The sequence below is a fragment of the Podarcis raffonei genome, chromosome 2, assembly GCF_027172205.1.
Source record: "Podarcis raffonei isolate rPodRaf1 chromosome 2, rPodRaf1.pri, whole genome shotgun sequence".
Taxonomy (NCBI): Eukaryota; Metazoa; Chordata; class Lepidosauria; order Squamata; family Lacertidae; genus Podarcis; species Podarcis raffonei.
The window spans coordinates 82,305,190-82,333,014 of NC_070603.1; the positions used below are offsets into that span (position 1 = coordinate 82,305,190).

At 40.6% G+C, this 27,825-nt stretch overlaps 1 protein-coding gene across 3 annotated transcripts in view; it reads left to right on the top strand.

Annotated features, from left to right (window-relative positions):
- The window catches only part of CACNA2D3 (calcium voltage-gated channel auxiliary subunit alpha2delta 3), a 486,071-nt gene that overhangs the window by 159,871 nt on the left and 298,375 nt on the right, over positions 1-27,825 (top strand). For all 3 annotated transcript variants that reach the window (XM_053377842.1, XM_053377843.1, XM_053377844.1), the window contains exon 4: positions 5,978-6,037. In XM_053377842.1, the coding sequence (XP_053233817.1) occupies positions 5,978-6,037 (60 nt within the window). The remainder of the gene's footprint in view (positions 1-5,977; positions 6,038-27,825) is intronic.

The window sequence follows — 27,825 nt, forward strand, 5'->3', positions numbered from 1 at the left end:
ATGGAGAAAGGATTTCACAAGCAGGGAGCCAAGCAGGGGGTGAGATTGGGGTCTGTGGATTTCTTAAAGGGCCTCCTACCTTTCCTCCCATAATTCAAGTACAGTATGCGTATATCAAAATTGACAAAGAGTCTTCGGACACCTTAAAGGTCAACATATTTATTACAGTGTAAACCTTTGGGAGTAGAAGTCTGCTTCATCAGATGCATGAAGATGCCCTCTTTTTACAAATATACAGGCACAGCCAGGCTTGCAGCATCAAAAACCACCACACAACATCACAGTGTGTGGGTGTTGCTGTGTCATTGCCAGGGATATGCTACTTTCCATCCTATCAAAAGTTCAGGTATGTTCTGTAAGTAGAAGACAAACTGGTCAAGCTCTGTGCCATAATCTCAGTTCAAGTACAATGTGCTCATGATATTGGAGTATGAGCTTTTGAATAGTTAGGGTGTTTGAACAGCAATTATTGCCCCCTAGTGTCTTTCAAATTATATCTACGATGTTACTTGCTGTATTTATTTCTGGTGCGTTGTTAATAATATTACACAAAACCTACTCAAAAAAGAAAATTAAGCAGGAGACAATGAACAAGTCTGTGTATTGTAATCACTTCCTTATTTAAGCATTTTGGGAGGCTGAAGTCAAGGCCTTAGCGATAAAAGTGGGCATAATCCTTATCATCATGATAGCAACACAGAAAGATGTTTGAGTTGTTCAGTATGTTGTTCAATATGCTGAAAGTCAGAGCCTCCCAATCTAACTGAGACAATATTGTGTAATCTGTTTAATTAAGTGGATTTCTCACTCTTAGCATCTAAGTAATGCTTTATTGCAAGGACATTTATTTTAATTAGATTAATTTCCATGCTCTACTTTTAGTTTCTAGTTGAGTGACATGTGGCTTTATAACGTGATGCAGAAAGAAGTTACAGTTATCAGGATCTGCATATGCAACCCAGTATTATGCATGTTTACTTGAGTGCTGTTGTACTCAGGTCTTGTTTGTGAGGTTCCTCTAGGCATCTGGTTGTCCACCGTGAGAACAGAATGCTGGACAAACTGGGGCCTGACTCTGATCTTATGTCCCTGTTGGATGTACTTCCAGGTAACTGTACATAGGGTTGTAGCTGAGAAGAATAATCTGACCCTTTATTCCCCCCCCCCCCGGAGGGGACTTGATGGAATGGAGGTGTCCCTCTGGCCAGCCCTGCCAAGCTCCACCTGCCTCCACTGGTGGAGGCATTTCACTGTCAGCTAGAAAGCCTCACCAGCACAGAGTACGTCAGTGTGTCTGCAAAAACAGTAGGTAGAAGCTACCACTGCTGCCATCCCTGCTGGCAGTAGCCAGTGGAAAACTCTGAAACAAGGCATTTCAAGGCTGTGCTGACCAGGCCCAGGATCTTGGCCACTGGATCTTGAGGTGGCCCTGCTGCTGTCACATTATCACTGTGGGTCTGTTCAGACCTATACGCTGCACTAGCCTTAGAGCTGGCAATAGCAAAGGGGCATATTTTCCCCGCTCCACCACTTCCACCCTGGCTGGTGCAAGTGACAGCGCTATGGATGTGACTCTAGTTGTCCCACTCTGTCAAGTCCTGCTTCCCCAGCCAGCAGCTAAGACCGCCCGCCCCCCTCGCCAAATGGCAAGTGAACATATTCCATGCATGAATCCCATTCTTTTTCTCCCTGCTTTCCTTTTCATGAAAGCCAGCCATGCTCTTTGAACTCCACAGATTTTTTTTAAAAAGCAATTTGACAATTTGATGTGAGGACTTATTAGACCAAGTAGGTGCACATGTGTTTTGCGCTTAATTTACTTTTCAAAAAAAATTACACCAAAGCCACTTTTTTCTTTTTTAAATCGACTGCATTTAAACAAAGGTTTGCATGATGTGTACATGACACACACCTCTCTGATAATGTAAGAAGCACTACATATGTTTAGCACAGACAAAATTTTAAAAGGTTCCAAATCCACATAAAACATCTGTAAAAACAATACAAAGCAAGAAAGGATAAATGCCTCATTTTGTTAATAATGCATTCCTGAATTTAGTTGCTAAATTTTATACAGTGGTACCTTGGGTTACATACGCTTCAGGTTACATACGCTTCAGGTTACAGACTGTGCTAACCCAGAAATAGTACCTTGGGTTAAGAACTTTGCTTCAGGATGAGAACGGAAATCATGCAGCAGCGGTGTGGCGGCAGCAGGAGGCCCCATTAGCTAAAGTGGTGCTTCAGGTTAAGAACAGTTTCAGGTTAAGAACAGACCTCCGGAACGAATTAAGTACTTAACCTGAGGTACCACTGTATGTATAACAATATATGAATGTACTGTTCATGTTCAGGGAGCTGAGGAGGCCTGGCTTTATCTTTCATGATGGCCTTTTTAGCTACTGTTTTTGGAAGGCCAGAGGATGGCCATGACTTGGCTAAAATGGGGAGTTTGGCACTGTTCTTCTCCACTTCCAGTGACTGGTATTCAGAGGCATGTTGCCATTGATACTGAAGAGAGCATACAGCCATTGTGACTTGGTACCCTCAGTAGCCTAATCCTCCATGGATTTGTCCATGGACAAAGCTGACATTTGTTGACATAGTTGAAGACCCAGTTTGCTTATTGGCACCGCTTCCTCTTCCATGACTGAAATTGCATTGCCTAGTTTTTGTCTTAAAAATAGCCTTATGGGCAAAAGGTTGATGCATACCTTTGCTCTTAGGAATTAAAAAAAGTTACCTTTCCCCTCTTTGGCAAAGGGTGGACAGGTGTTCAAACCAAGGAGTGTAGCGTGGAATTTGGAAGGCCACCACCCTATTCTCCCTTAGCCCAGCAGCGGGACTTGACTGACTGTGGCCTGCTAACTGTAGCCTTAGCCATCCAATCTACAATTATGTTGCCACATGATCACTCCTAAATGTAGATTACCTTATTTTTTGTGTGGGGAGGGTAGTAGAGCCATGTAAACATATGAAACAAACTGATGTAGCAAAGGTAAAATGTGCATGGACCTTACAGAAATGATCTGAGAAATTGGAAGACTGGTGGAGTGGAACTCTGGACACAGCTAATCCACAGAAGACTTAGAAAATGGAATGGAGGAAATTGGTCTGCCCTTCTCTTTAAATTTGATAAATTGCAATGATGTCAATGGAATCTTTTGTTCTGTTACCTTTCCAGCCTTTACATAGAAATGATGGGAAAACAGTGAAGAACTCTGATGGGATTAAGATGAACTTTCAGCATATTTACCCATCTATGCCAGAATATTACCTAAAGCCCTCCACACTAATAAATCTAAGCCCTTCTCGACAAAAAGCAACCTTTTAGAAAGGCACCTGCAAACATGCAAAGTTTGCTAGGACTGAAGTCTATTCCCCACTTTTGAAATGAACCCACCAATGAGGTAATACAGGAAGTGGATCTTGGTAATGCTTTTATTTTGATAATCTACTATTGAATAGTCTCTAGAGTACTGTTGTAATCTTTCCGCAGTGACGTCAGTGCAGCAAATCGCTACAGTGATTTAAAAATAGTTTGTTCTTTGACTCCCCAAGCTATTGTGTGTAGGCTGGGTGGAAGGGGGAAATAGTTATATTATAAATGTAGTTTTGGGTAGAAGTGGCCATTATTTCTGATATGCATAATGCTATTACTATACAGTATAACTCTCCTAGACTGATAATAATATAATAAGTTAATTAACAAAAAGAACAAAGATAGTGCATAGTGTACAATGTATGATCTTATGCACCCTTCCTGAGAAAGCATTTTTTCTATGAATGTGTGTGTAACTGATGTTGCTTTGAAAATTTATATGTGAATATAAAATAACTAGTTCTTAACAACCAGAAACAACGGCTTCATCTTGGCTTTATTCTGCTATTACACCCTGGTGACTGGATTTTATGGACGTGCTGCTGCTCAAAATTGTCATATGAATGCTGTTTTCTGAAATTAGTGTAAAATGCTGTTTTTTTGGGGGGGGGCATTTAATTAGCCGTTCAGGTTGAAATATTATAGGTTAAGCTGTGTGCCTTTTGAATATTTCTGCTTAATTTTGTGCAATTTAACAATACTATATACAGAAAGCTGTTTTATTATTTCTTACAAAATGTTGTGTTTTACCCAAACTGATATGAACTATATCACTGAGTTATACCATGACTGATCTCACTATTTTTAATGGAATACCAATGGTTTAGGGACAGCCAACATAACCTGCTAGGGCAGGTACTTCAAATGCACATGAAGTGGGTAAGCCAGAGACTTGATTTTGAAATATTTTAAGGCATTCAAATGAATGTTACATTTTTATTAAAGGATTATTCAGTGGAGAATTTTATATGTTCCATTTCATATTTGTCCTCCCAGTGCTTATCAGTTGTAGTTAATACATACTTTTCATGATTTATCTTTCCTTAGTGAAGGGAAAATAATTATAGGATTTAAATATTATTAATAACTAATTTGATAAGAAAAAAATGAACACAATAAAAATATATTGATCTCTGAGTCCAGATTACAGCTGTTGACTTAGTTTCTAGCCTGAATCTCTGCTCTTCCCAAATTCCTGTTTTTCTATTTTGGCCAATAATAAATGCAACAAGTGCTGATCAGTATGTTTACTACATGTAAACAACACTCTGTAGGACAGTATAATACTTCAAGTTCGTCAGATTGTCTACTGATTTGAAGGTTGTTGTTTTTTTACACAGCATTTTGTCAAAAACCGAGGCAGAACTCAATTTTACACGAGATCTCAACTTCTATCAGACTTTGGCTCTTTCTTTCCGGTTCCTGTAGCTTAGCACACGATTCATTTGCCTACCTGCTCGTCATTGGCTGGTGGGTGGATGGACATGCATCGTGCCATGCATGGTGTTACATCATTGAGGATCGATCCAGACTTTGCTTCTGTGGGTGAGATCGTCCCCTAAGTAGAGTTCCATTCAGGGAATGCTCCCTCCGGCGATTGTAGGAGATGACTTCTACTGATTCGCCCTGCCACCTCCCATGCACCCTCCCATACTGTTCTGGAGGATGCGGGGGGATGGGACCCTCCAGAACAATATGGGAGGTGGTGCAGGGGGTTGCAGGGAGAGACGGGAAATCAGGAGAACTTGCCTCCCAGGCATGATCTCTTTACATCTACAGAAGTCTAGATCCCCACCCACTGTGAAGAGGAGAGCAAGTAACTTTTGATGCCTGGTTCTGCTGTCAAGCAGCTTCCAACAACTCATGTATAATAGGAAACATTTTTGCCGTAAATGAATAAATGCTCTGAAATCCTTCTGTCTGATCCTCAGCCGATTATTTTCTCCATGAGGTGACCCGGCTGTGAGCTTTGTTTGCGGCTCCTTTAAGTAGTAAATACTATGGATGTATATCAACTTTGTTTGTACCTCATATGATGAAGTGAATCGGGGTGATTTGGGGAAAACTCAATTTCTGAGTTGGATTGTGCTTGTTAATAAGGCACCTTGTGGTAGATTAGGGATTCCCTAAGCTTCTAAGTGTCTATGTGGCTTTAGCAGACCGAATAAATATATGGCCATTTCCCTCCACCCGCACACAATTCAGAGAAACAAAACCAAGCTGACTTGAAAAACACCCAGAGCTTGGAAGGGAGGGGTTGAGGAATCTTTATCTTTGACATACATTTCTAGTTTTTGTTCAGTCAATTATTTACCCAGGTTACTCCAATCCCAGTGATTTGGGAGAGGGTCTAAAAAAGGTGTTTGGTTTTTTAGTTGATCTATGCCTTCCCCTATGCAAGTCAATTGTATTCCCCCAAACTGGGGACAGGACGGAACAGAAGGCTCCCCAGAACCCAATAAGTTTAGTGGTGCTACCACCACCAAGTTTACTAAATATTCACAACTGGGTGCAAGATTGTCTTATCAGCTAATCAACATGAAAATATACCTGAAATTTCTAGAAAGTAATACTTTGTTTTCTTTCTTTTTTTAGCGTCTTGTTGAAGCTGCAGAAGATGCTCATTTGAAACATGAATTTGACGCTGATTTACAGGTAGGAAAAAATATATCTTTTTGAGGTTAGTATGTTGAATCCAAACATTCTGTTGTGGAAAGAGTCACCATTCATGGAAGAATAGATCTGCTCACAGATGGACCTTTTTTTCTACGCGTGGAAGATGGACCTTCTTTTGCTCATGGTGTAGAACAACTAATGGTCATCTGAAAATACAGTATCATAAAAGGCCTAGTGCCTTTATGCGATGAAGATGACTTAGTTATTTTGTAGGCTCATACTTTCATTGATTATGACAAGATATGGCTGAATTTTTCAGCAATGTAATCAAAATTTCCAACTTTGGGCAAGACTTCAAACTCTGGAACCAGAAGCATGAGGTGTAGTTGCAGTGTACAGTTACGGTATCTTGTTTTTGGGGGACTCACTTCTTTGCTGGAATTATACTTTTCTGTTCAGGTGGAAATGGTTTTATTTGTTTTTACAATTGCAATTCTTTTATCTCTTATTATAATGCGCATTATATTGCCTTGGGACCTTATGGTGAAGGGCAGACAAGAAAACTATAAATAAAATCTACTGGCAAGAAATTGCTTTTTAGGAAATTTAACCTACAGAGATGGAATTAGAGACGTGATGTTGCTCTTTGAAAAAGCGTTGAACTTCATGTTTGTTGTTTAGTCGTTTAGTCGTGTCCGACTCTTCGTGACCCCATGGACCAGAGCACGCCAGGCACCTCTGTCTTTCACTGCCTCCCGCAGTTTGGACAGACTCATGTTTGTAGCTTCGAGAACACTGTCCAACCATCTCGTCCTCTGTCGCCCCCTTCTCCTTGTGCCCTCCATCTTTCCCAGCATCAGTGTCTTCTCCAGGGAGTCTTCTCTTCTCATGAGGTGGCCAAAGTACTGGAGCCTCAGCTTCACGATCTGTCCTTCCAATGAGCACTCAGGGCTGATTTCCTTAAGAATGGATGCGTTTGATCTTCTTGCAGTCCATGGGACTCTCAAGAGTCTTCTCCAGCACCATAATTCAAAAGCACCAATTCTTCGGCGATCAGCCTTCTTTATGGTCCAGCTCTCACTTCCATACATCACTACTGGGAAAACCATGGCTTTAACTATACGGACCTTTGTTGGCAAGGTGACGTCTCTACTTCTCAAGATGCTGTCTAGGCCTGTCATTGCCCTTCTCCCAAGAAGCAGGCGTCTTTTAATTTCGTGGCTGCTGTCACCATCTGCAGTGATCATGGAGCCCAAGAAAGTAAAATCTCTCACTGCCTCCATTTCTTCCCCTTCTATTTGCCAGGAGGTGATGGGACCAGTGGCCATGATCTTCGTTTTTTTGATGTTGAGCCTCAGACCATATTTTGCGCTCTCCTCTTTCACCCTCATTAAAAGGTTCTTTAATTCCTCCTCACTTTCTGCCATCAAGGTTGTGTCATCTGCATATCTGAGGTTGTTGATATTTCTTCCGGCAATCTTAATTCCAGCTTGGGATTCATCCAGCCCAGCCTTTCGCATGATGTATTCTGCATATAAATTAAATAAGCAGGGAGATAAAATACAGCCTTGTCGTACTCCTTTCCCAATTTTGAACCAATCAGTTGTTCCATATCCAGTTCTAACTGTAGCTTCTTGTCCCACATAGAGATTTCTCAGGAGACAGATGAGGTGACCAGGCACTCCCATTTCTTTAAGAACTTGCCATAGTTTGCTGTGGTCGACACAGTCAAAGGCTTTTGCATAGTCAATGAAGCAGAAGTAGATGTCTTTCTGGAACTCTCTAGCTTTCTCCATAATCCAGCGCATGTTTGCAATTTGGTCTCTGGTTCCTCTGCCTCTTCTAAATCCAGCTTGCACTTCTGGGAGTTCTCGATCCACATACTGCTTGAGCCTTCCTTGTAGAATTTTAAGCATAACCTTGCTAGCGTGTGAAATGAGTGCAATTGTGCGGTAGTTGGAGCATTCTTTGGCACTGCCCTTCTTTGGGATTGGGATGTAGACTGATCTTCTCCAATCTTCTGGCCACTGCTGAGTTTTCCAAATTTGCTGGCATATTGAGTGTAGCACCTTAACAGCATCATCTTTTAAAATTTTAAATAGTTCAGCTGGAATACCATCACTTCCACTGGCCTTGTTATTTGCAATGCTTTCTAAGGCCCATTTGACTTCACTTTCCAGGATGTCTGGCTCAAGGTCAGCAACCACACTACCTGGGGTGTACGAGACATCCATATCTTTCTGGTATAATTCCTCTGTGTATTCTTGCCACCTCTTCTTGATGTCTTCTGCTTCTGTTAGGTCATTACCACTTTTGTCCTTTATTATGGTAATCTTTGTACGAAATGTTCCTTTCATATCTCCAATTTTCTTGAACAGATCTCTGGTTCTTCCCATTCTGTTGTTTTCCTCTATTTGTTTGCATTGCTCGTTTAAGAAGGCCTTCTTGTCTCTCCTTGCTATTCTTTGGAAATCTGCATTCAATTTCCTGTATCTTTCACTATCTCCCTCGCATTTTGCTTGCCTTCTCTCCTCCGCTATTTGTAAGGCCTCGTTGGACAGCCACTTTGCTTTCTTGCATTTCCTTTTCATTGGGATGGTTTTCGTTGCTGCCTCCTGTACGATGTTACGAGCCTCCATCCATAGTTCTTCAGGCACTCTGTCCACCAAATCTAAATCCTTAAACCTGTTCGTCACTTCCACTGTGTATTCATAAGGGATTTGACTTAGATTGTATCTTACCGGCCCAGTGGTTTTTCCTACTTTCTTCAGTTTAAGCTTGAATTTTGCTATAAGAAGCTGATGATCTGAGCCACAGTCAGCTCCAGGTCTTGTTTTTGCTGACTGTATAGAGCTTCTCCATCTTTGGCTGCAGAGAATATAATCAATCTGATTTCGATACTGCCCATCTGGTGATGTCCATGTGTAGAGTCGTCTCTTGTGTTGTTGGAAAAGCGTGTTTGTGATGACCAGCTTGTTCTCTTGACAGAACTCTATTAGCCTTTGCCCTGCTTCGTTTTGATCTCCAAGGCCAAACTTGCCAGTTGTTCCTTTTATCTCTTGCCTCCCTACTTTAGCATTCCAATCCCCTATAATGAGAAGAACATCCTTCTTTGGTGTCACTTCTATAAGGTGTTGTAAGTCTTCATAGAATTGGTCAATTTCAGTTTCTTCAGCATCAGTAGTTGGTGCATAAACTTGGATTACTGTGATGTTAAAAGGTCTGCCTTGGATTCGTATCGAGATCATTCTATCATTTTTGAGATTGCATCCCAGTACAGCTTTCGCCACTCTTTTGTTGACTATGAGGGCCACTCCATTTCTTTTACGAGTTTCTTGCCCACAGTAGTAGATGTGATGGTCATCCGAACTGAATTCGCCCATTCCCGTCCATTTTAGTTCACTGATGCCCAGGATGTCAATATTTATTCTTGCCATCTCATTTTTGACCACCTCCAACATACCTAGGTTCATGGTTCTTACATTCCAGGTTCCTATGCAATATTTTTCTTTACAGCATTGGACTTTCCTTTCGCTTCCAGGCATATCCGCAACTGAGCGTCCTTTCGGCTTTGGCCCAGCCGCTTCATCAGCTCTGGATCTACTTGTACTTGCCCTCCGCTCTTCCCCAGTAGCATGTTGGACGCCTTCTGACCTGAGGGGCTCATCTTCCAGCGTCATAACTTTTATATGCCTGTTGTCTTTGTCCATGGAGTTTTCTTGGCAAGGATACTGGAGTGGCTTGCCGGTTCCTCCTCCAGGTGGATCACGTTTGGTCAAAACTCTCCACTATGACCTGTTCATCTTGTGTGCCCTGCTCAGCGTAGTTCATAGCTTCTCTGAGTTCTTCAAGCCCCTTCGCCACGGCAAGGCAGTGATCCATGAAGGGGTATTAACCACTACTTAAACTGGGTCTAAAAGGCAGGGCAAGGCAATAATCCAAATGCTCTTTCATCTACTTGCATACAATACATTTTGGACTAATGCGTAGCAAGTAGCCCATGAGGACTTCACATGAAAATTAAGGTAGAAATAACAGTCCATTGGCTCATTCCAATTACTTTCCAGTGTAAAGGCCCCATTCCCATTGAAAACACAGCAAACATCTCAGCTCTCTTGAACTGTCTGGATTCATATTTTGATGAAATATGGATGTGTATCCATATCCAAGACCAGCACTTATCATGTTGATTAGCTTATATAGTACTGAGCACTTGAAAACTGAAGCTGAAAAAAAAATCCATTACTTCGCTTTTCAGTAAAGGTCTAATGTACTGTCAATCTACATTACATGTTGCGCAGTATTAAAACTGAACCCCAAAGGTAAAGAAAACCAGAGAGCTGGTTTTAAGGAGCTATGGAAACTTTGATATTTATGTACAATTAGAAACAATATTAATCAATGGAATATTTGAAAACCCTTCTAAAACCACACAGGAAAAGGCTATTGTGCTTATGCCGTGTTTGCAGGCTTCCCATAGACATCTAGTTGTCCACTGTGAGAACAGTATGCTAGACTAGATCAGCCTGTGGTCTCATCCAGGAGTCTTCTTATGTTTTTAAATGAATAGGATCTCTGATTTTGCAAACCTATCATATTTCCTTTTCCCTATATCCACAAGAAGCCAGATCTATTGCCTGAATAAACCAGCTGCACATTTATAGAACCCATTATTAAAGATGCCTTATCACCACAGTTCATCCTCATTCCTTAAATCCTTAGGTTTGGGGAAATGTTGATGATCTTAGCACTTTCAGGTTAAAAGCCATTTGTGTTGGCAGCATGAGCCGCAGAGCCTAATCTCTGACAAGGCCTTTTGTTGTTTATTGTTGCCATGGTCCATTACAACTAATCAATTGTTAATCTTGGTTTCAGTGACCTCTCTGCAACCCTTGAAGGGAGATGGTTGTTCTTTATTTAACAAAAGGAAATCTCGTAATACCATCTGCTCAGTATAAAACAATGACCAGGTTGAGAGTGAAAGCGAGGCGAAGAGGACATTGTTCTTTCAGCAATTTTCCTTTGGAATGGGGAAATTTGTAAGACACATTAGTGCTTTCTAGTAAGCAGGAAAGACCGTATTAGTCGTATTTGGATGAGCTTGATTTAGTATTATAACACTCTGGGAACTGTTTCATGGGTCCTCTCAGTGGTTTCACATGAAATCCTTAAAGCACAGTTAAAAGCGTTGGGATCAGTAAAAGCAAGACAATTTAGAAAGGCAGCCAAATACAAAAAGAGAGAGAAACTTAAACGTATCAAGTGGAACCAAAAGGTTTTTGCCATCTTCCTTGGCAAAAAGCAACTCAGCGAAAAGCAGTTGCATGGCTGCTTTGACGAGCTGCCTGCACTGCAGGGTCTAATTGAACTCTAGCGGCACAAAAAAATGAGAGAGTTGTTGTATTCAGTTGTGTGTCTCCATTCACAGAAGGTTCTTCCAAATAATACAGTGCTGGTAAGCCCTATCTTCACCCAGATGTTCATTCAGATACATGTCTGAGTGTTCCTCTGACTTACACTATAGCCTGAGATCCAGGAAGTGATGTGTGTGTTTTATGGTGCTCACTTGCATGGTTTACATCCTTATAAAAATGGCCTCATGATCCTCTTTCAGGACCCTCTGCAGATGTTACACCACTTTCATTGATAGCCCATGAATGTAACTAAATATGCGCTGATAAAGAGGAAATCATGTAATATTACTACTTTTTGTCTATTGTGAAATACCAAATTCAGAAAACGGCAAGCAGCTTGTTCACCATGTCCCCAGCCATCCCTCTCTGTCCCATCTTGTACATTTATTTCGCATATTGTTTTTGCTTCATATAGGTAAAGGTAAAGGACCCCTGACAGTTAAGTCCAGTCGCAAATGACTCTGGGGTTGCGGCACTCATCTCGCTTTATTGGCTTAGGGAGCTGGCGTACAGCTTCCGGGTCATGTGGCCAGCAGGACTAAGCTGCTTCTGATAAAACCAGAGCAGCGCACGGAAACGCCGTTTACCTTCCCGCCAGAGGAAGGCGTACAGCTTCCGGGTCATGTGGCCAGCAGGACTAAGCTGCTTCTGATAAAACCAGAGCAGCGCACGGAAACGCCGTTTACCTTCCTGCCGTTTACCTTACCTATTTATCTGCTTGCACTTTGATGTGCTTTCGAACTGATAGGTTGGCAGGAGCTGAGACCGAGCAATGGGAGCTCACACTGTCACAGGGATTCAAACCGCGACCTTACAGTCGGCAAGCCCAAGGCTCAGTGGTTTACACCACAGCGCCACCCGCGTCCCTTGCTTCATATAATTTCTATGCAATAAAATGTGAGTGCAGCATTATTATGGTCCTTGACACCGGACCTATTTGAATTAATCACAGGAATCTATAGCGAGGGGCATAAATAAAGCTGCCTGTTATTTTAAAGAAATAAATCAGAACAGGGGATAGGACTGTCTATCTCACTAAAATCAAATACCATGTGCCTGATGAATGGGAGAGCATAACCTCAAGCATATCTGGATTTAAAGCTTTCCCTGGCTGCATTTGGCCTTGACCGAATTTCTACAAGGTCTAAGGGTCATGGGCACTAATAGTAATATCCCGGTAGCAGCTGAACTTTCCAAACATTCATGCTTCTAATGTCTGGATCATTGTTGCTTTTCTGTCAATTTCAGGTATTTTTCTAGGAAGCTAGGCTAGTGCCTTAACATCTGAGTAGATGTGTAGTAGTGAAAGGGTAGAATGCATCAGTTTCAACGAGAAGATCTGCAGCCTGCCAAACAGCATGGATGGCCCTCTGTGGGTGTAGCTCAAGAGAGATCATTTGTGGCTTTTAAAAATTAAATCTACCAGCGGATAATCCTACCTATCACGTGAATTATCTTAAACTCAAGTGCTCAAGTAAATTCCAGAGATTTGTGTTATGTTATGTTATGTTGTTATGTTATGTTATGTTATGTTATGTTATGTTATGTTATGTTGTTATGTTATTTCTTTATTGCATTTGCTACCCACCAGTTAATACAGGTATTGTACAGCAATAGAAATAAAAGAACCCCACCACATAATACCACGCAATACAGTACATACATATTGACATATAGGGGGATAATACAAATTATAGTTCACCTGTCAAAGGCCAAAGAGAAGAGGAATCTTCAATTATTGCCTACTGTAAAGTGATGCTGACTTACATACTTCTGTGGTGAGGTAGTTCCCCCAGTTTTTTTGGAGGGGGGGGGCATTGGGGAGAAAGCTCTGTCAACATACAATCCAAAATATGATTTTCCTTACCTCACCGTGAAAGTATGATTTTCTTGCTTTTCTTTGTGAACTAGAATCATCATTATCATTTAACACTTACAAGATGCCTAACATTTTCTAAGTTGCGTACATATATTTAAAAAACAAGACAACTGCTGCCCACAGGATCTCCATCTAATAGACATGATACAAAAGGGAAGAGGAAAGCAAGCAGATTGCTGCATGTCTGTCAGTGAACACTGGAAATTTGCTCTGATTGGTTGCAAGAGCTTCTTGCACTTCTTGCACTCAAGCGGCTTCTGATTGGTTGCAAGAGCTTCTTGCACTCAAGCGGAATCCGCATTGGATGTTCGAGTTCCGAGGAATGTTTGAAAACCAGAACACTTCTGGGTTTTGGGCGTTCGGGAACTGAAACGTTTGGCAATGGAGCTGTTCGAGTTCCGAGGTTTGACTGTATTAAACAAACAGGAGAGCATCCATGATGTGCTCCTGCAAGGAGGTTGTCTACCTATTATTGTAAGACTAGCATTCAGGTTTGCATTGTTAGGAACCAGAAGCTAACTTAGGAAAGATATATCTCCATAAAGATCATTGAAGTGCAGCCTGCTTTCTTTCAGAAACCCCCAAACCTTCATTAGTTATTTGACCACAGCCCTGTGAATTCTGTGTCCTTTGCCTTAATAGCAATTGCAGACAGCTAGCCAGCAGGTTGCTTTGACAGCATAAACAGACAGTGTCCCAGATACGATGTTTCTTAAAAGACACCTTTTTAACTGATTCAGAAATTGCATTAGTGCTTCCAGTTCTGCCACCCTGTAATGCCAAAGCAAGATCTAATTACCATATTTTTTGCTCTATAGGATGCACCGGACCACAAGACGCACCTAGTTTTAGAGGGGGAGAACAAGGGGGAAAAACCTCTCCCTCTCTGCGCAGCGCTCCTTCAGTGAAGCAGCAGGAGAAATGGAGCCCCTTCCATTTCTCCTCCCGCTTCGCTGAAGGGGCGTTGCACAGCTCTCCCTGCACAGTGCCTCTCCAGCGAAGTGAAGCCAGGAGAGTAAGAGGGATCGGTGCGCACTGATCCCTCTTGCTCTCCTGGCTTCAGCATTGCTTTCGCTGAAGCCATGGAGCCTGCATTCGCTCCATAAGACGCACACACATTTCCCCTTAATTTTTGGAGGGGGAAAAGTGCGTCTTATAGAGCGAAAAATACGTTATACGGAGAGGTTCTGAAATCTGTTTGCTGAGCACTTTGTGAATACTACAAATGTTAGATAGCTCAGTTGGTTAAAGCATAGTACTAACAATGGCAAGGTTGCAAGTTCGATCCCTGTAAGGGACAACTGCATATTCCTGCATTGCGGGAGGTTGGACTAGATGATCCTCAGGATACCTATCATTGTATGAGATGTCTAACTGTTTTTTCCCTATGATCAAGAGGCAATAACTGTCATTGCATCTTGACTGGTATGCACTACACTTGGTTTCTTGTGTGTTGAGGCTTACTAAAATATGTTCAGAACACTATTTTAACAAAACAAAATATCCATAATTTCTACCTACCCATTCCACAAACTGTCTTAGCTGCCTGTTAAATAAATTTAAAACCAAAGCCATTTGAACACATGTTGGTTAATGTGTTTATATACTAAGATGTAGTCAGAGAATTATTTAGCTAGGTTTGGGCGATAATTTTAAAATGTTACGCAGCAAGCCTAACCAGAAGTAAGTCCTACTGAATTCAATGGGTCTTAATCCCCAGGTGAGAGGAGTTAGGATTGCAGGCTTAGAATTTACAGTGAGACTGAACAAAATAAATGCGGGTTTGGGAGCGGAAAGTAATTGGGGGCTTTTCATGTTTTGATGTTAGAACAATTTGTTCACAACACAAAAGCTCTATTCATGCACCTAAGCAACAAGGTAGAGAGTCAACACGTGGCAAACATTATGATGGCCAATTTTTGCCTAGAGGAGTCAATTAATAAGTGGAAATTGGGGAAGGGGAGCTGCCACTGTAATCATGCTCCCCCCACAATGCAGTCGCTCTACCCTATTTAGATGCATGAACAGGACTAACAATCATTTTCAAAATATAATAGGGCTGAGAGAGATTTAAGGAATGTATATGAGGAGGAAAAATAGAGGTCAGTGTGCAATTATTTGCTTTAATCGAATTTTCTGTCTCAGAGCATTGCATTATATGAAAGTGAGTAAATGCGAGCAGATCACAGATGGTGTTCAGAGCACTGTAACATACTTTGTAGGGGAACCTTACTGCCAGAGGGATTAAAATAGGTAAGGGGGCTGGTTCAAGGCATACTTGGTGTTATAGCTGGCAACTTAGGAGGGGCTGCTTAAGGTCAGCATGGAGGATAATTTTGATTCAGTCAACATTTAAACGCAAACCTACCTAATTCACAGTTTCAAAGACAATATGCAAACTAAAACACAACCATCCTTTGAAATCTGCACTTCTCCGAATTCTGGAAGACAGTTCTCCCATCAGATAATGTGAACAAAATGTGCATGTTAAAATGTGCGTAAAATGTCTACATTTGTGAAAATAACACAGTGCTTTATATTGGAGAATAATGCTTTGGAAAAATGTGCATGTTAGGAAAATATTTGCACTAAATTATGCCTGATTTTTTGTGATGCCCTTTTTAAAAAAATAAATAAATCACAAACTGGTTGTGATTGAAAGAGATTGGTAGATCCCTAGTATGAGAGAACTACTGGTCTTTGAGACCTACCTTTTGCCTATAAAGGGAAAGCTCTGGAGAACGAAGAGATGAAAACTCATGTCATAACTTGCTGGGGAAAAGCTTGGAACAGCTGTTAGTGCTGTCAGGGCTTGCCAAGTCTAGGGCTCTGCTCAGCAGAATGAGTAGGAAGGCTCCCAGATACAGCATGGATAATTTACCACATTCTGAAGCAATACACATTTCCATCTAATGAGTGGTTTGTGTGCCTCTGTTAAACCATTAAGCCCAGAGCCTAAAACAGCACCAATGGGATTGACATTTTAGTAAGAAGTGGGAGCCACTATCAAAAACACAGTAGATTTGAATTCATTCATAACAGATCCATATGCTTTGTGAGATGTATGTGCCTATATGCAGGGTTTTCTTACCTTGTACAGAAAAAAATGCAAACTGTTCCACTGGCAACCCAATCGTGTTCCCAAGCTTTAACTTCTGCTATTTAAACAACAGCAGTGGAGCATAGGACTGGGAATTAAAGTGGCATCTTCATTCAGCAATTAAATTCTACTTCAATCAATGGGTGTAATTTCCCAGTTATTTTGTTTGGGATCTGGAAGACCACATTTCTGCAATAATTCCTGCTATGGTGTGGCACAAATGGATGTTTCTGAACGTGACACTTAGCTTTTGTATGGAATTGCATCCCTTTCTGTGCATCTCAGAGTCTTGAGGCATCATTATGAATTCTCTTTTCATTACAGTATAGCCTATCTGCAAATGAACTCCAGCAGGGTAGCATAAAACTATATTATGTGAAATGACTTATACGCTCCTAAGTGATGATATCATGGCATTTACGCACAAATCTGATAATGAATATCGTGGACACAACCTTTGCTATTGGCTGCAGCATATACATTTCAAGCCCAGATTGAATATAACACCCTCCATATAGATATATCCATAGCTTTTGACTATTTTGATACTCATATTCATAAAAATGAGGTCAGGAAATCTGTCAAAGTGTCTTTATTAAAAAAAAAAAGGGATCTCAGCTAACCCTTTTGTTATTTCCTTTCGTGATCTGCACATATATTTCGATAGAGTTTCCTGATGGGTTTCTTTGAAGGGCAAGCATTAACAGATTTCTGTAACTGATTATCATTTGATGCATAATGGTGAGCTCTGTTTTCCATTATCATGTAGTCAAATGTATTAGTACTTTAACTTTCAAATGCATTTAGGGTTTCTGTTGGTTTTGCAACAGCTTACTATTGTTCTACTAGTTTATGGTTAGCTCTATAATTTTAACCAGAGCAGGACGCATTTTATGGAGTCAGTTGTCGGGTTCATGCTATGCTGTATCCACACAGTTAATTAACCATTTAGCTCTAGCTTTTTTGTTTTGTTTTGTTTTTTTGTAATAGGGCAACCTAGCTCAGACTTAATACTTTGTTGTGTGAGTCCCCTTTGAAATGAAGTGAGCCAGCAGATTGTGCCCTGTGCTTTTAGATCAGGGGTCAGCAACCTTTTCAGCCATGGGCTGGTCCACTGTCCCTCAGACCATGTGGTGGGTTGGGCTATATTTTGAAAAAAATATGAACGAATTCCTATGCCCCACAAATAACCCAGAGATGCATTTTAAATAAAAAGTACACATTCTACTCATGTAAAAACACCAGGCAGGCCCTACAAATAACCCAGAGATGCATTTTAAATAAAAGGACACATTCTACTCATGTAAAAACATGCTGATTCCTGGACCATCTGCGGGCCGGATTGAGAAGGCGATTGGGCTGCATCCGGCACCTGGGCCTTAGGTTGCCTGCCCCTGTTTCAGATCATTAGAGCTGTGACTAAGTTGGCATTTAAGAGAAAACATTGACTTCCCCCTTAATTGCAGTGTGTTCATTAGCAGTGCTTTTTTTGTTCAGGAAAAAAATGAAGTTACCATTCAGTTGTGCACTCAATTCATGAACTCCTGGAACAAAACCTGTTTAATTCAATTAGTTTAAAAAACAACAATGGCAAATTGATAATTTTGAATAAATTTGGGCAATTTGATAAATGAGCACTTGAAGACTTCTGGCATTTACATAAAACATAAATTAATGATTTGATTATTTCAAAAATGCGTAGTTCTGTCTTAAATGGCGCTGCCCTCTTAACATAAATATTCAAAGAGAGGGGAAAGGAATGCCAAAGAAAACTGCAGTCCTAAACCTGCTAACCTGGGAATAAGCTTTATTTAAATCAATAGGATTTACGTCTACATAGACTTTCACATGGTTGTGCTGTTAGGCTGCAGTCCTATATCTTCTTAACTAGAACTCCTGGGAGAAAGTCCTACTGAACTCACTGAGATGTACTTCTGAGTAGATTGTGCTTTAATTGTGTAAAAGAGAACTGACAGATAAAGCCCAATCTCATTTACCCGGGTGGCCTGAGGATCTAGCCTGTCTTACTGGTAAAATGGTTAAGTAAAGGTTGGAGATGGGACACACACACTCAAATCCAAAGCTCCACAGGAATTCCTGGGCACAAAAAGACCTCCCACATAAGCAAGAACATCCTAATAATTCATCCTAATAATTTCTGTGGCAGAAATAGGCCAAGCGTACGTGTGTTTTTGTGCATGTGAAAAGCTGTCCCTGAAATTAAGCTCCAGGTAAGTTCCTGAACAGCCAACTCAGTCTTCTTCTTCTTCTTTGGCGATCACTTGTAGCCAAGTAAGATTGTCTTCCATCAACACAATTTTAACAATGAGTCCATAAGTGGCTGGGGAGGCCAATTCTGGACCCACACGTCCTCCCACAGTGGGGACATTGGTTTCTGGGCGGGAGTTGATCACGGTGTGGATTTGCCAAGCGTGCCTTCCTCCTAGCACGTTTCTCCCTTGCATCCTGAGTTCGAGTGTCTTCAAAGCCCATGACACCTTTGGTAAAGGCTGTTCTGCAACCGGAGCACTCGCAGACCAGTGTTTCCCAGTTGTCAGTGTTTATACTACATTTTTTTAGATTTGCCTTGAGACAGTCTTTAAACCTCTTTTGTTGACCACCAGCATTACGCTTTCCATTTTAAAGTTCGGAATAAAGTAGTTGCTTTGGAAGATGATCATCAGGCATCCGCACAACATGACCAGTCCAACGAAGTTGATGTTGAAGAATCATTGCATCAACACTATAGTAGCCAGGAATTCACTACCTAGTGAGTTTGGATAATGATTAAATTTAGATCACCGAATGTTTGCTGTATTGGTTTCTTTTTTCTGTTTTATCATCAGATTGTTACGCATGCAATTATGCTATATTAAGGGATCAATTTAAGCCTTAACCTTCATTAGTAGTAATTAGATGCATGAGAGAAATAATACCATCCCTAGGGACTCAGGCAAGAATGAATCCATCAGCATGTGAATTTGTCTCCATTCCCATATACTACAAGTCTTTGACTCTTACATTGGGAAGGCAGGGGGTGGGGTAGGGGTGACAGAATGGAAGTGTGTCTGTATTTCCATCTCAGCTTGTTATAACTGGATTCCTTTGTAATCTTTGTGGTATTTTCAGTTATCACTGTGTTTGTTTTGAAAATTGGATCTACTTTACTGATAGGGAAGTAACTATGACCATAACTTTATTTTTGTTTCTGAAGCTCCTGAAATATGCTTTGAAAATCTGTACAGCCACCTGTGAGACCACACTGTTGACATTTATACTTTCTGAGCTGTCATTTTTCTTAAATGTTAAGCAGTGCTTTTGTTGTATTTGCTAAAATATAAGTATTGCAACCATAGGTTTCTGTATCTCAGTCAAAATCAGCATTCCTTAGCAGTAATTAAATTTGCAAATGACAACTAATAATTCACATTTTTTCATTTTCATATTCATCTTAACTGCTGATATTAATAACAGTGCTTTCACTGTTCACTGACTATCAGTGTCATTATATAGTCATAAATACTAATGCCAATTAACATGTCGCCTGAGATGATAGATCTTTAATGTAATGACTATAGTTGAAATATTATTACCATCATTAAGAAAGAGCAGCCTCATAATGGAAAAAGTGAATTGTAAACACAAAGTCCAACCATAGTATTCAGTAGCTATGGGTAGCATTTAATTGCCATTTAATACCTGTTAAGTGCCATCTGTGTGCTAGGTGCTGCACAGACATGACACCATTTTTGAAAAAAGATGTTCTTTACAAAACTGTGTGCCTGGTTATGCCAAGATGTCTTGTAGTTCACTGGGGGAAATGGAAACCACCACCTAGGACTCAGCTGGATTGGTAAAGAAAAAGTGATTTATATGCATTGTATATGCAATATAACATTGTGCCACCAGGTGACACTGTGGAGTCCTGTTTTTCTCTACCTGTTTTCGCTGAAGCTGAAACACTTCTTTGATGTGTCTAGATTCAGCCTCAGGCAGATAGAGTCAGACCAAAGCAAAGCAAATCTTTAGGCAAGTCAGGACCACAGACAGCTCCCAGTTGGCCTGCTGACTGAGATATGGAAGAGGTCCCAGCAGTGAGCTGCCAGTAGACTGGCAAAGTTGTATTGTAGTTGGCTCTAAGGCCTTGGCTATGCTCCTTTAAGTGAACCTTGTCTGATTCTGCAGGCACTGGCTTTTATGAAATGGAGGGGGTGGGGATGTTATTGGTGGCTTATCCTCTGGTCTGAGAAAGTTGGAAGGGCTATATACTCTGGCTAGGAAGAGGTGCTGAAGTTCCCCTCTGTCCTCTAGTTTAGCTAGAAACTTCAGAAGCATTTCTAAAACAGAACAGGGTCTGGGACACATAGTGGCATATGCATGATTAATGCATACATAATTTGTATGTGATACTTCCATTTGGTATGAGGTGCAAAAAACCTTTGAGTGAAGGGAAATGTTTTACCTGCGGGAAAGCAGGAGGGAGACACTCCTAAGGCTCCACAAGAAAACCAGAAGAGATAAGGTTCCTTTCTGAGGATGGGATTTACCTTGAAAGTAAGCAAAGTTCAAAAAAGAACAGTTACTTGGAATCCCTACCCATGAGAATTTAAGCAAAATTTTCTCTACCCTTTGATAATATTTGAATGCAGTGTATTTTCTTATTAATTGATGGCCAGTAGCCAGGAAGCAACATGCAATCTCTTTTGGACAGAATTAAGAACATGAGAAAAGTTTGCTGGATCAGGCCAAAGGCCCATCTAGTCCAGCATCATCTTCTCAATTTGGCCAATGGGAAGCCTGCAAAGAGGACCCGAGTGCAAGAACACTCCCTGCTCCATTGGTGATTTCCAGCAACTAGTATTTGGAGGGACTCGAGCTTTTCTTCTGCAAGTGAGGAATGCTTGAACGTCCTGGATGTTAACTTCTTGTGTGGATTTGGAGCATGGCCATTTAGTTTAGCACAGCACATTAATATTAAACTGGATGCAAGAAATTACTGCTCTTACACTCTTCTAATGTGTGTGTGTGTTTGAACTTTTCCAACAGTTCCCATTAATAGAAGTAATTTGAGCACATTCTGCAGATGTATCTTTCTTCCTTAATATGCTTTTGAAACAAGTATGCATCATATTAAGTCAACAGAAAACCAAAATTGTTGGTTTATAAGACACTGTTTTATATTAACATAATAACTGTTGAAGTTATTGTGTTGAAGGGGTTCTCAAGCTCTGCGAATGCTTCCTTTCTAAATAAGCTTAGAGATTTAACTCCCTCACCACCATCTATTAACTTATTGAATCGTTTAAAACTCGGGCCAGCAGGGAATAATATGTAGCGTAATATCCTCAAAACATAACTTTTCCTCCATATTTTCATTAGTATGGGAGTTGCAAGGCATCCAAGTTCAATCTAGAGGAATGTAATGAATTACTAGTGAAAACAGTTAAAAGGCATTTTATAATACCACTAGCCACTAGATGCCACTGTTGTTTTATACCAGTAAAATAGAATGAATTTTTATGTTTGTTTTAAAAAATAAGTCTTTAAAGAAGTCATGTAAGAGAATATGGGTGTCTGGAGCATTTTTGCTTTTACATTGCACCATTGTTGATATAATTTCTTTCCTTCCCCAACCAATCCCCCCCTAACAGTTTATAGCATTACACATGTACTTTATGCTGTGTTATATCTGTACGGTATTGTGCCTTGTATTTGTCCTTGAAATTGCAGGATGCTGGCATCCCTTTCACATGAATGCCCTTCAAGTCATGTGCAGTTATAGCTATACTCTTCTTTGTATCTATCTAAACAGGCGTGTTCTCTCAGAATTCTGCCAGTATGACAACCTGGTATAAAAACACTACTCATAGGTCGCAACCTGCTTTTGAAGCTTTCCCCAAAGAAGAACGGGATTTGTAGTTTGTTAGGGATGCTGAGAACTGTAGTTCTGTTGCTCTGAACACTCCTCTAAATCTAAAGTCATGTGCATTTCAGAAACCTAACCAAATCATAGTCCAGCTGCAGAAAATTGGTGGTGGTGGTGGTGGGGTTCATACCACAAGCATCTCTGCTGATGGTAGTTTTAGAATGGACCCCTGTAAGATTGTTCTCACATAGGAATGGGGAACTTGGTTGCCCTCCAGATGTTGTTGTTGGATTCCAACCCTCATCAGCCCTGGCCAGCACAGCTAATAGTCAGGGCTAATGGAAGCTGCAGTCCATCAACATCTGGAGGTCCACCCACAACATGGCTGTCTCATACCAACTAAGATCCAAACCAGACATCTCTGTGTTTGTTAAACTAGCACTTATCAGCTTGTCTGGAAAGTGGGTTGGAGGTTAACACCTTTTATATGCCTTATGTGGTCTACAGTACTCCTGTTGCTGTTTTCCCTCCAATGTTCTATATTTCTTTTCTTTTTTTAATGATGTGTGTGCCCCTTGAAAGGGCTTTTTAGTTCTGAACGCTGGCACAAAAAGTATCGGAGCAGCAGAATAAATCCAGTAAAAGGAATGTACAGGGTAGGGGAGAGAAACTTTTCCTTCCCCACTTCCCGTTCTCTGGACTCTGCTGCTTTTTCTCTCTGCTGGTTGTATTGTGATATCAGAAACAGATTGGGGGAAACATCTTAAAGCTCTCCTCCCTTTGTATACTCTAAAATTTTAAACACACACCTAAACCTCATAGCCGAATCCATCAGCTTCTGTTTTGTAGGTCTAGTTTAGCCCAAAGACTACAACATTAGGGCATGGGTAGAACAAACAGGTGGAAGGCCCCTTTCCTTGAAAACCCAGATTATAAAATGTATAATCTGAGGCCCTTTGAACTACATTTGTGAAGCTCCTTTCTAGGTGGAGCTTAGCTCCATCAGACAGAAAACGGAAAGATGATCCAATAAAGGTTCAAATTGTCTGACACTAAGTAACAATTGTATGACTTGAAATTATGTAGATTTCTGTCTGCCCCAATGAAACCATTTGTTTATTTCTTCCTACACGTTATAGTAAAAGTTAATAGAAATTACTCAAAATATGTGACTCACTAATTCACTTGGGAGTGCAATCCCATGTGCTCTTCCCCGGGATAAGTCCCACTCAATCCAGTGGTGTTTACTTTGGAGTAGACATGTGTAGAATTGCACTGTGATAATTTTTCTTTTAGGATACAAGCAAATGACACTTTTTAGTTGTGCGTCTATTTACTGTTCTGTAGCACAACAGTTAAAACTCTGATACCCCATTCTTAAATGCTTTGGGATTATTTCAGGAAAATTTAAATTTATTACCATTGTTTTTGACCTAGCAGGCTTTGAAGCTCAAGAACCCCTGGGGAGTCAAACTGTGGGACCAAAAATGGCAAATGTTTTGTCTTTTATGAAATTAATTCCTTTCAGAAGATAGATACAAAAATTTATGGGAAAAATCTGGGATCCACCCACATTTAGGATGTTGTGATTTACTTGCTGGGCCACCAACGTACTTGGCCACTAGTATACCCTCTCCCATTCTTTCTGATTATCCTTTTCCCTCGTATAGATTTGTCCTCTCTCCTTGCTTTTCCTTGTATGTGTGTCCTGCAAATACACAGCAGTGATGCAATTTGTGCTGCCGTTGAAGGGAGGTTACTGTGCATTGGATTGCATCTGTAATTTCGAAACACACGCTAAAACAGATCAAATGTACAAGAAGAGAAAGAGAGTCTGATAATTGGCTATGGAAATAAGGCATCAGACTCATGACACAGAAGACAGGAAAATGGAACTTTTAAGTGTGTCATCTTCTTAAAATTGAGCAATAAATGAGACATTTTAAAGTATGTAGGTCATGCTCTCCCCTAACCTAACTGTTTGTTTACCTTTTCCCACATGTGTAATGTAGTAAAACCTTATTACAATGGCTGAAAGTATGTGACTCAGTAATCTGTTTGGTAATGGCCTTCCGCTCACTCAGTAAGAGCTTTTTGTGGTCATCAGCAAATGGTACATCTTAATTTTGTATATATCATCTCTGCTGCACCACAACAGTGAAATAAATATCTGGCAGACATTACATATTTCCACTCTTAATTAAGCTAGATCTTGTTCCTCAAAATCTTATTAATTCAGAATGTTTTCCTCAAGTTTAAAATGGGAACATTATGGAGGAATGTCAAATAATCAAATAAAATCAATTTGCTGAAAATTTCTTTTATTGTCTAAAGGAAAGCATATGCAATACGTTGAGTGCAACAGACACAAAAATCACTTATTCTGTCTCACAGTGAAAGACTGCAACCCTTAAGCCATCTGCAATTCTCTTACGGATGTTTAAGTGAAATAAGACCATAGTGGCATAATGACTGCATATATTGCTAGCTTTGACTGTGTGCTTAAACAGCAACATGTATACCAACCCCTATACCTAAGAACTTGTAAAATGAATTCCAGATTTAGGGTATTTACAGTATTTACTTCTGTTTAAAATACTTATATCCTGCTTTTCCTTGAGCTCAAGGAACCACAGGTGGGAATACAGATGATCTTAATGCACAGGCAGACTCATATGGGAAAATGAAGTCAGATACACTGGTTGTAAACTATTTATAGTTATAGAGACCCAAATTGAGGCTCTGAACCTGAACCCAGAAACAGATAGGGAGCCATTGCAGTTGTTTTAGCAGGTAGGGGGTGGTAACGTACCAGGCTTCAGTCAACAACCTGACCACCATATTTTGAAGACACTGAAGTTTCTTATCTTCAGATTAACCACAGCACTTTGGAAGCAGAGCCAGTTTTTAGTCTTCTTGGGACTGCCTACCCCATTCCTTCCAAGGAGCATAGATGGCTGGAATTTAAAGGTTGTAGATTGCTTCCAATGCACCACAGATTGTGTAACAAAATGTAGCTGGTCAAGGCACAGGTGGTTGAAGAGGCCTAAAAGCTCTTCTGCATCTATGGAATACTATAATATAGAACTCTTAACAGTTGCAGCATCTCCCTAATTACTTTTGGAACTTTGAATTTTTATGTAAAGGACAATTAATTCTTGATGCGGGCTTGGGCACCATAGCAAAAGTGAATAATAGCCACTTAATAGCTCCATACTGTAAAAGAGGGACTCAGCAGGTTTAGGCCCCAGCAGCTGCACAAAGGTGCCAGGATTGAAACAAAGGACCCCAATCCTCATAGAACATTTCAAGCACAGTGAGTGAAATCCACCTGATTGACAAGCTGACATGGCCACATCCCTTAACTCGCTGCATCTCCTGTTGCTCTGTTAAATTTATTTAACAGAATTTGTACACTACTTACTCGTAAATAAAACCTCCAAGCAGCTTAAAAATGTATAACATATACATTCAAATAGTTAATAGATGTCCAGGTTAAAACTACATTAAAAATAGAAATATAAAATTCAACAGTTTAAAATGCACATTGTAATTACAGATCGGCTTTGCATGTCTGAATTAGCTTGCCTGAACAAAAAAGCTTTTAGCAAGCACCGAAAGAGTCGTCGTCTTCTCCTTCTCCTTCTCCTTCTCCTCCTTCTCCTCCTCCTCCTTCTTCTTCTGTGATACAACAAAGACCACCTACCTAATGTAAATTGGCAGGGAGTTCCAGAGTTTAGGAGCTACCACACTGTAAGATCAATTCCTTACAACTGAGGAATGAACATTATACAGCCATTGTAAAAGTGCCAGTTCTGCAGATTGAAGTGGTTGAATGGGATAAAGTGATCCTTTGAGTAAGCTGATCCTTAGCTGTTAAGGGCTTTATATCCTAATTGTAACACCTTGAATTGGGTCTGGTAACAAAGCAGCTGCTAGTGCAGGTCTCTGAGCAGAGATGACACTTGCTGAGAGGGACTCATTCCTTCTCAGCAACTGCGCTGTGGCATTCTGCACTAACAGAAGGCTTCCAGACCAAATGCAAGGGAAGCCCAACAAAAAACACACTGCAGTGATCTAACCTTCAACACAGAAATGTGGCGTTTAAACCAATGTAATGGGATACAAAATGGGGTTTCCTAGAACAATGAGAAGTAGACCCAGGTTGCTGTGTTTCCCACAGCTTCTGCAGAGAGAAAGAAATGGGGGAGAGAGAGAGAATGAGAGGTTTTCTTTTTTAGAAATGGTGACTGCAGTGTCTGTCGCTGAATTGCCACCAGCAGCCAAATAAAAACCTGAGAGAGGAACGAGAAGAAAGACACGCAAGAGCATAGGGAGTGATATCAGGGTGAGCCAGCTGACCCCAATAACGGTGTTGTGAAATGATATGACTCAAATAAAGGACTTTCAGTACAGATTCTGACAATGAAAAATGGGGCATACATTACTTCAGCTAGGGGAGAAAAAAGCCAGATTCCATAATTGTGTTCTGGCTTTGTTTGGATTTTCAGGGAGACAAATATGCACATGCTTGATTGCATTTTCAATGGGGAGAGGGGAGGGAATTCGCCAAACTATCTTTCAGTTCTTTCTACATTTTCCCACAGTATGAATTAATCACATTTAATAATACTAATTATATACTTTATACATACCAAATTCCTCTATAAACTGTGGAAAAATGTGAAGACATTTCCAAGCCTGGAGCAAGTTTGACAATGAGTCTGTGTATGTGAGTCCATAATTGTTTGCCATGTGTCATAGTCAGACCTAATTATTCTTTGCTGCTTTGCTCATGTGCTTTGCTGGTAATTTACACTTCCAGGAAAATAGTTGAGCAAAACTATGACATGGAAAGACATGGGCCTAAAGTAGAAAAATTAAGCTGAGGCCAGTGGGTTCAGTTATTCAGAAACATCTGATGTCCATGGCTGCATCAGAGTTTTGGTACTGATGGGCAAGAGACTTTTGTGATTCATGATACAACCCAAAGCACCAACTTGGCAGAGACTATAAGAAACAGTAACCACAGAAAATGAAGACCAAGTGTAAGGTGTATGTCAACATAGCCATGGGCCTGAGTTGCTCATTTTAAGTCTGTTTGTGGAAAGGAACAGACCATTGTTTGAATGCAGTTCCTGTCCACTATACAAAGCTGTGTGAGGTCTGCAGCAGGTTATATGGCAGAAATGTCTGAAGGGGTGAAAGGTCAATGTACAAGCAGCTCATGCTTTTGTTCCATTGTGAGGAGCTGGGATGAAGTTGAAAGAGGACACGAGTGAATTTTAACAAATCACTCTACATCTGAGGCCACAGCACCAACAGGAGGATTGTGGAACAAGCAGATGGAACAGGTGGTAAACCCTCAGATTCTGATGGTGCTATGAGGTCTCAGCACCAACAGTGAAAGGACCTCTTTATCAGAGAAAGGGATGACAATGATACGAGTTTATGAAGGTGAAAATGAGCCCTCAGAGACTTGTAGTGCTCATCCTGCAATACCATGGGACATTTCCATGTCTGATGAAGAAGAATCTTATGTTTCCATTATAGGACAAAAATAACAGA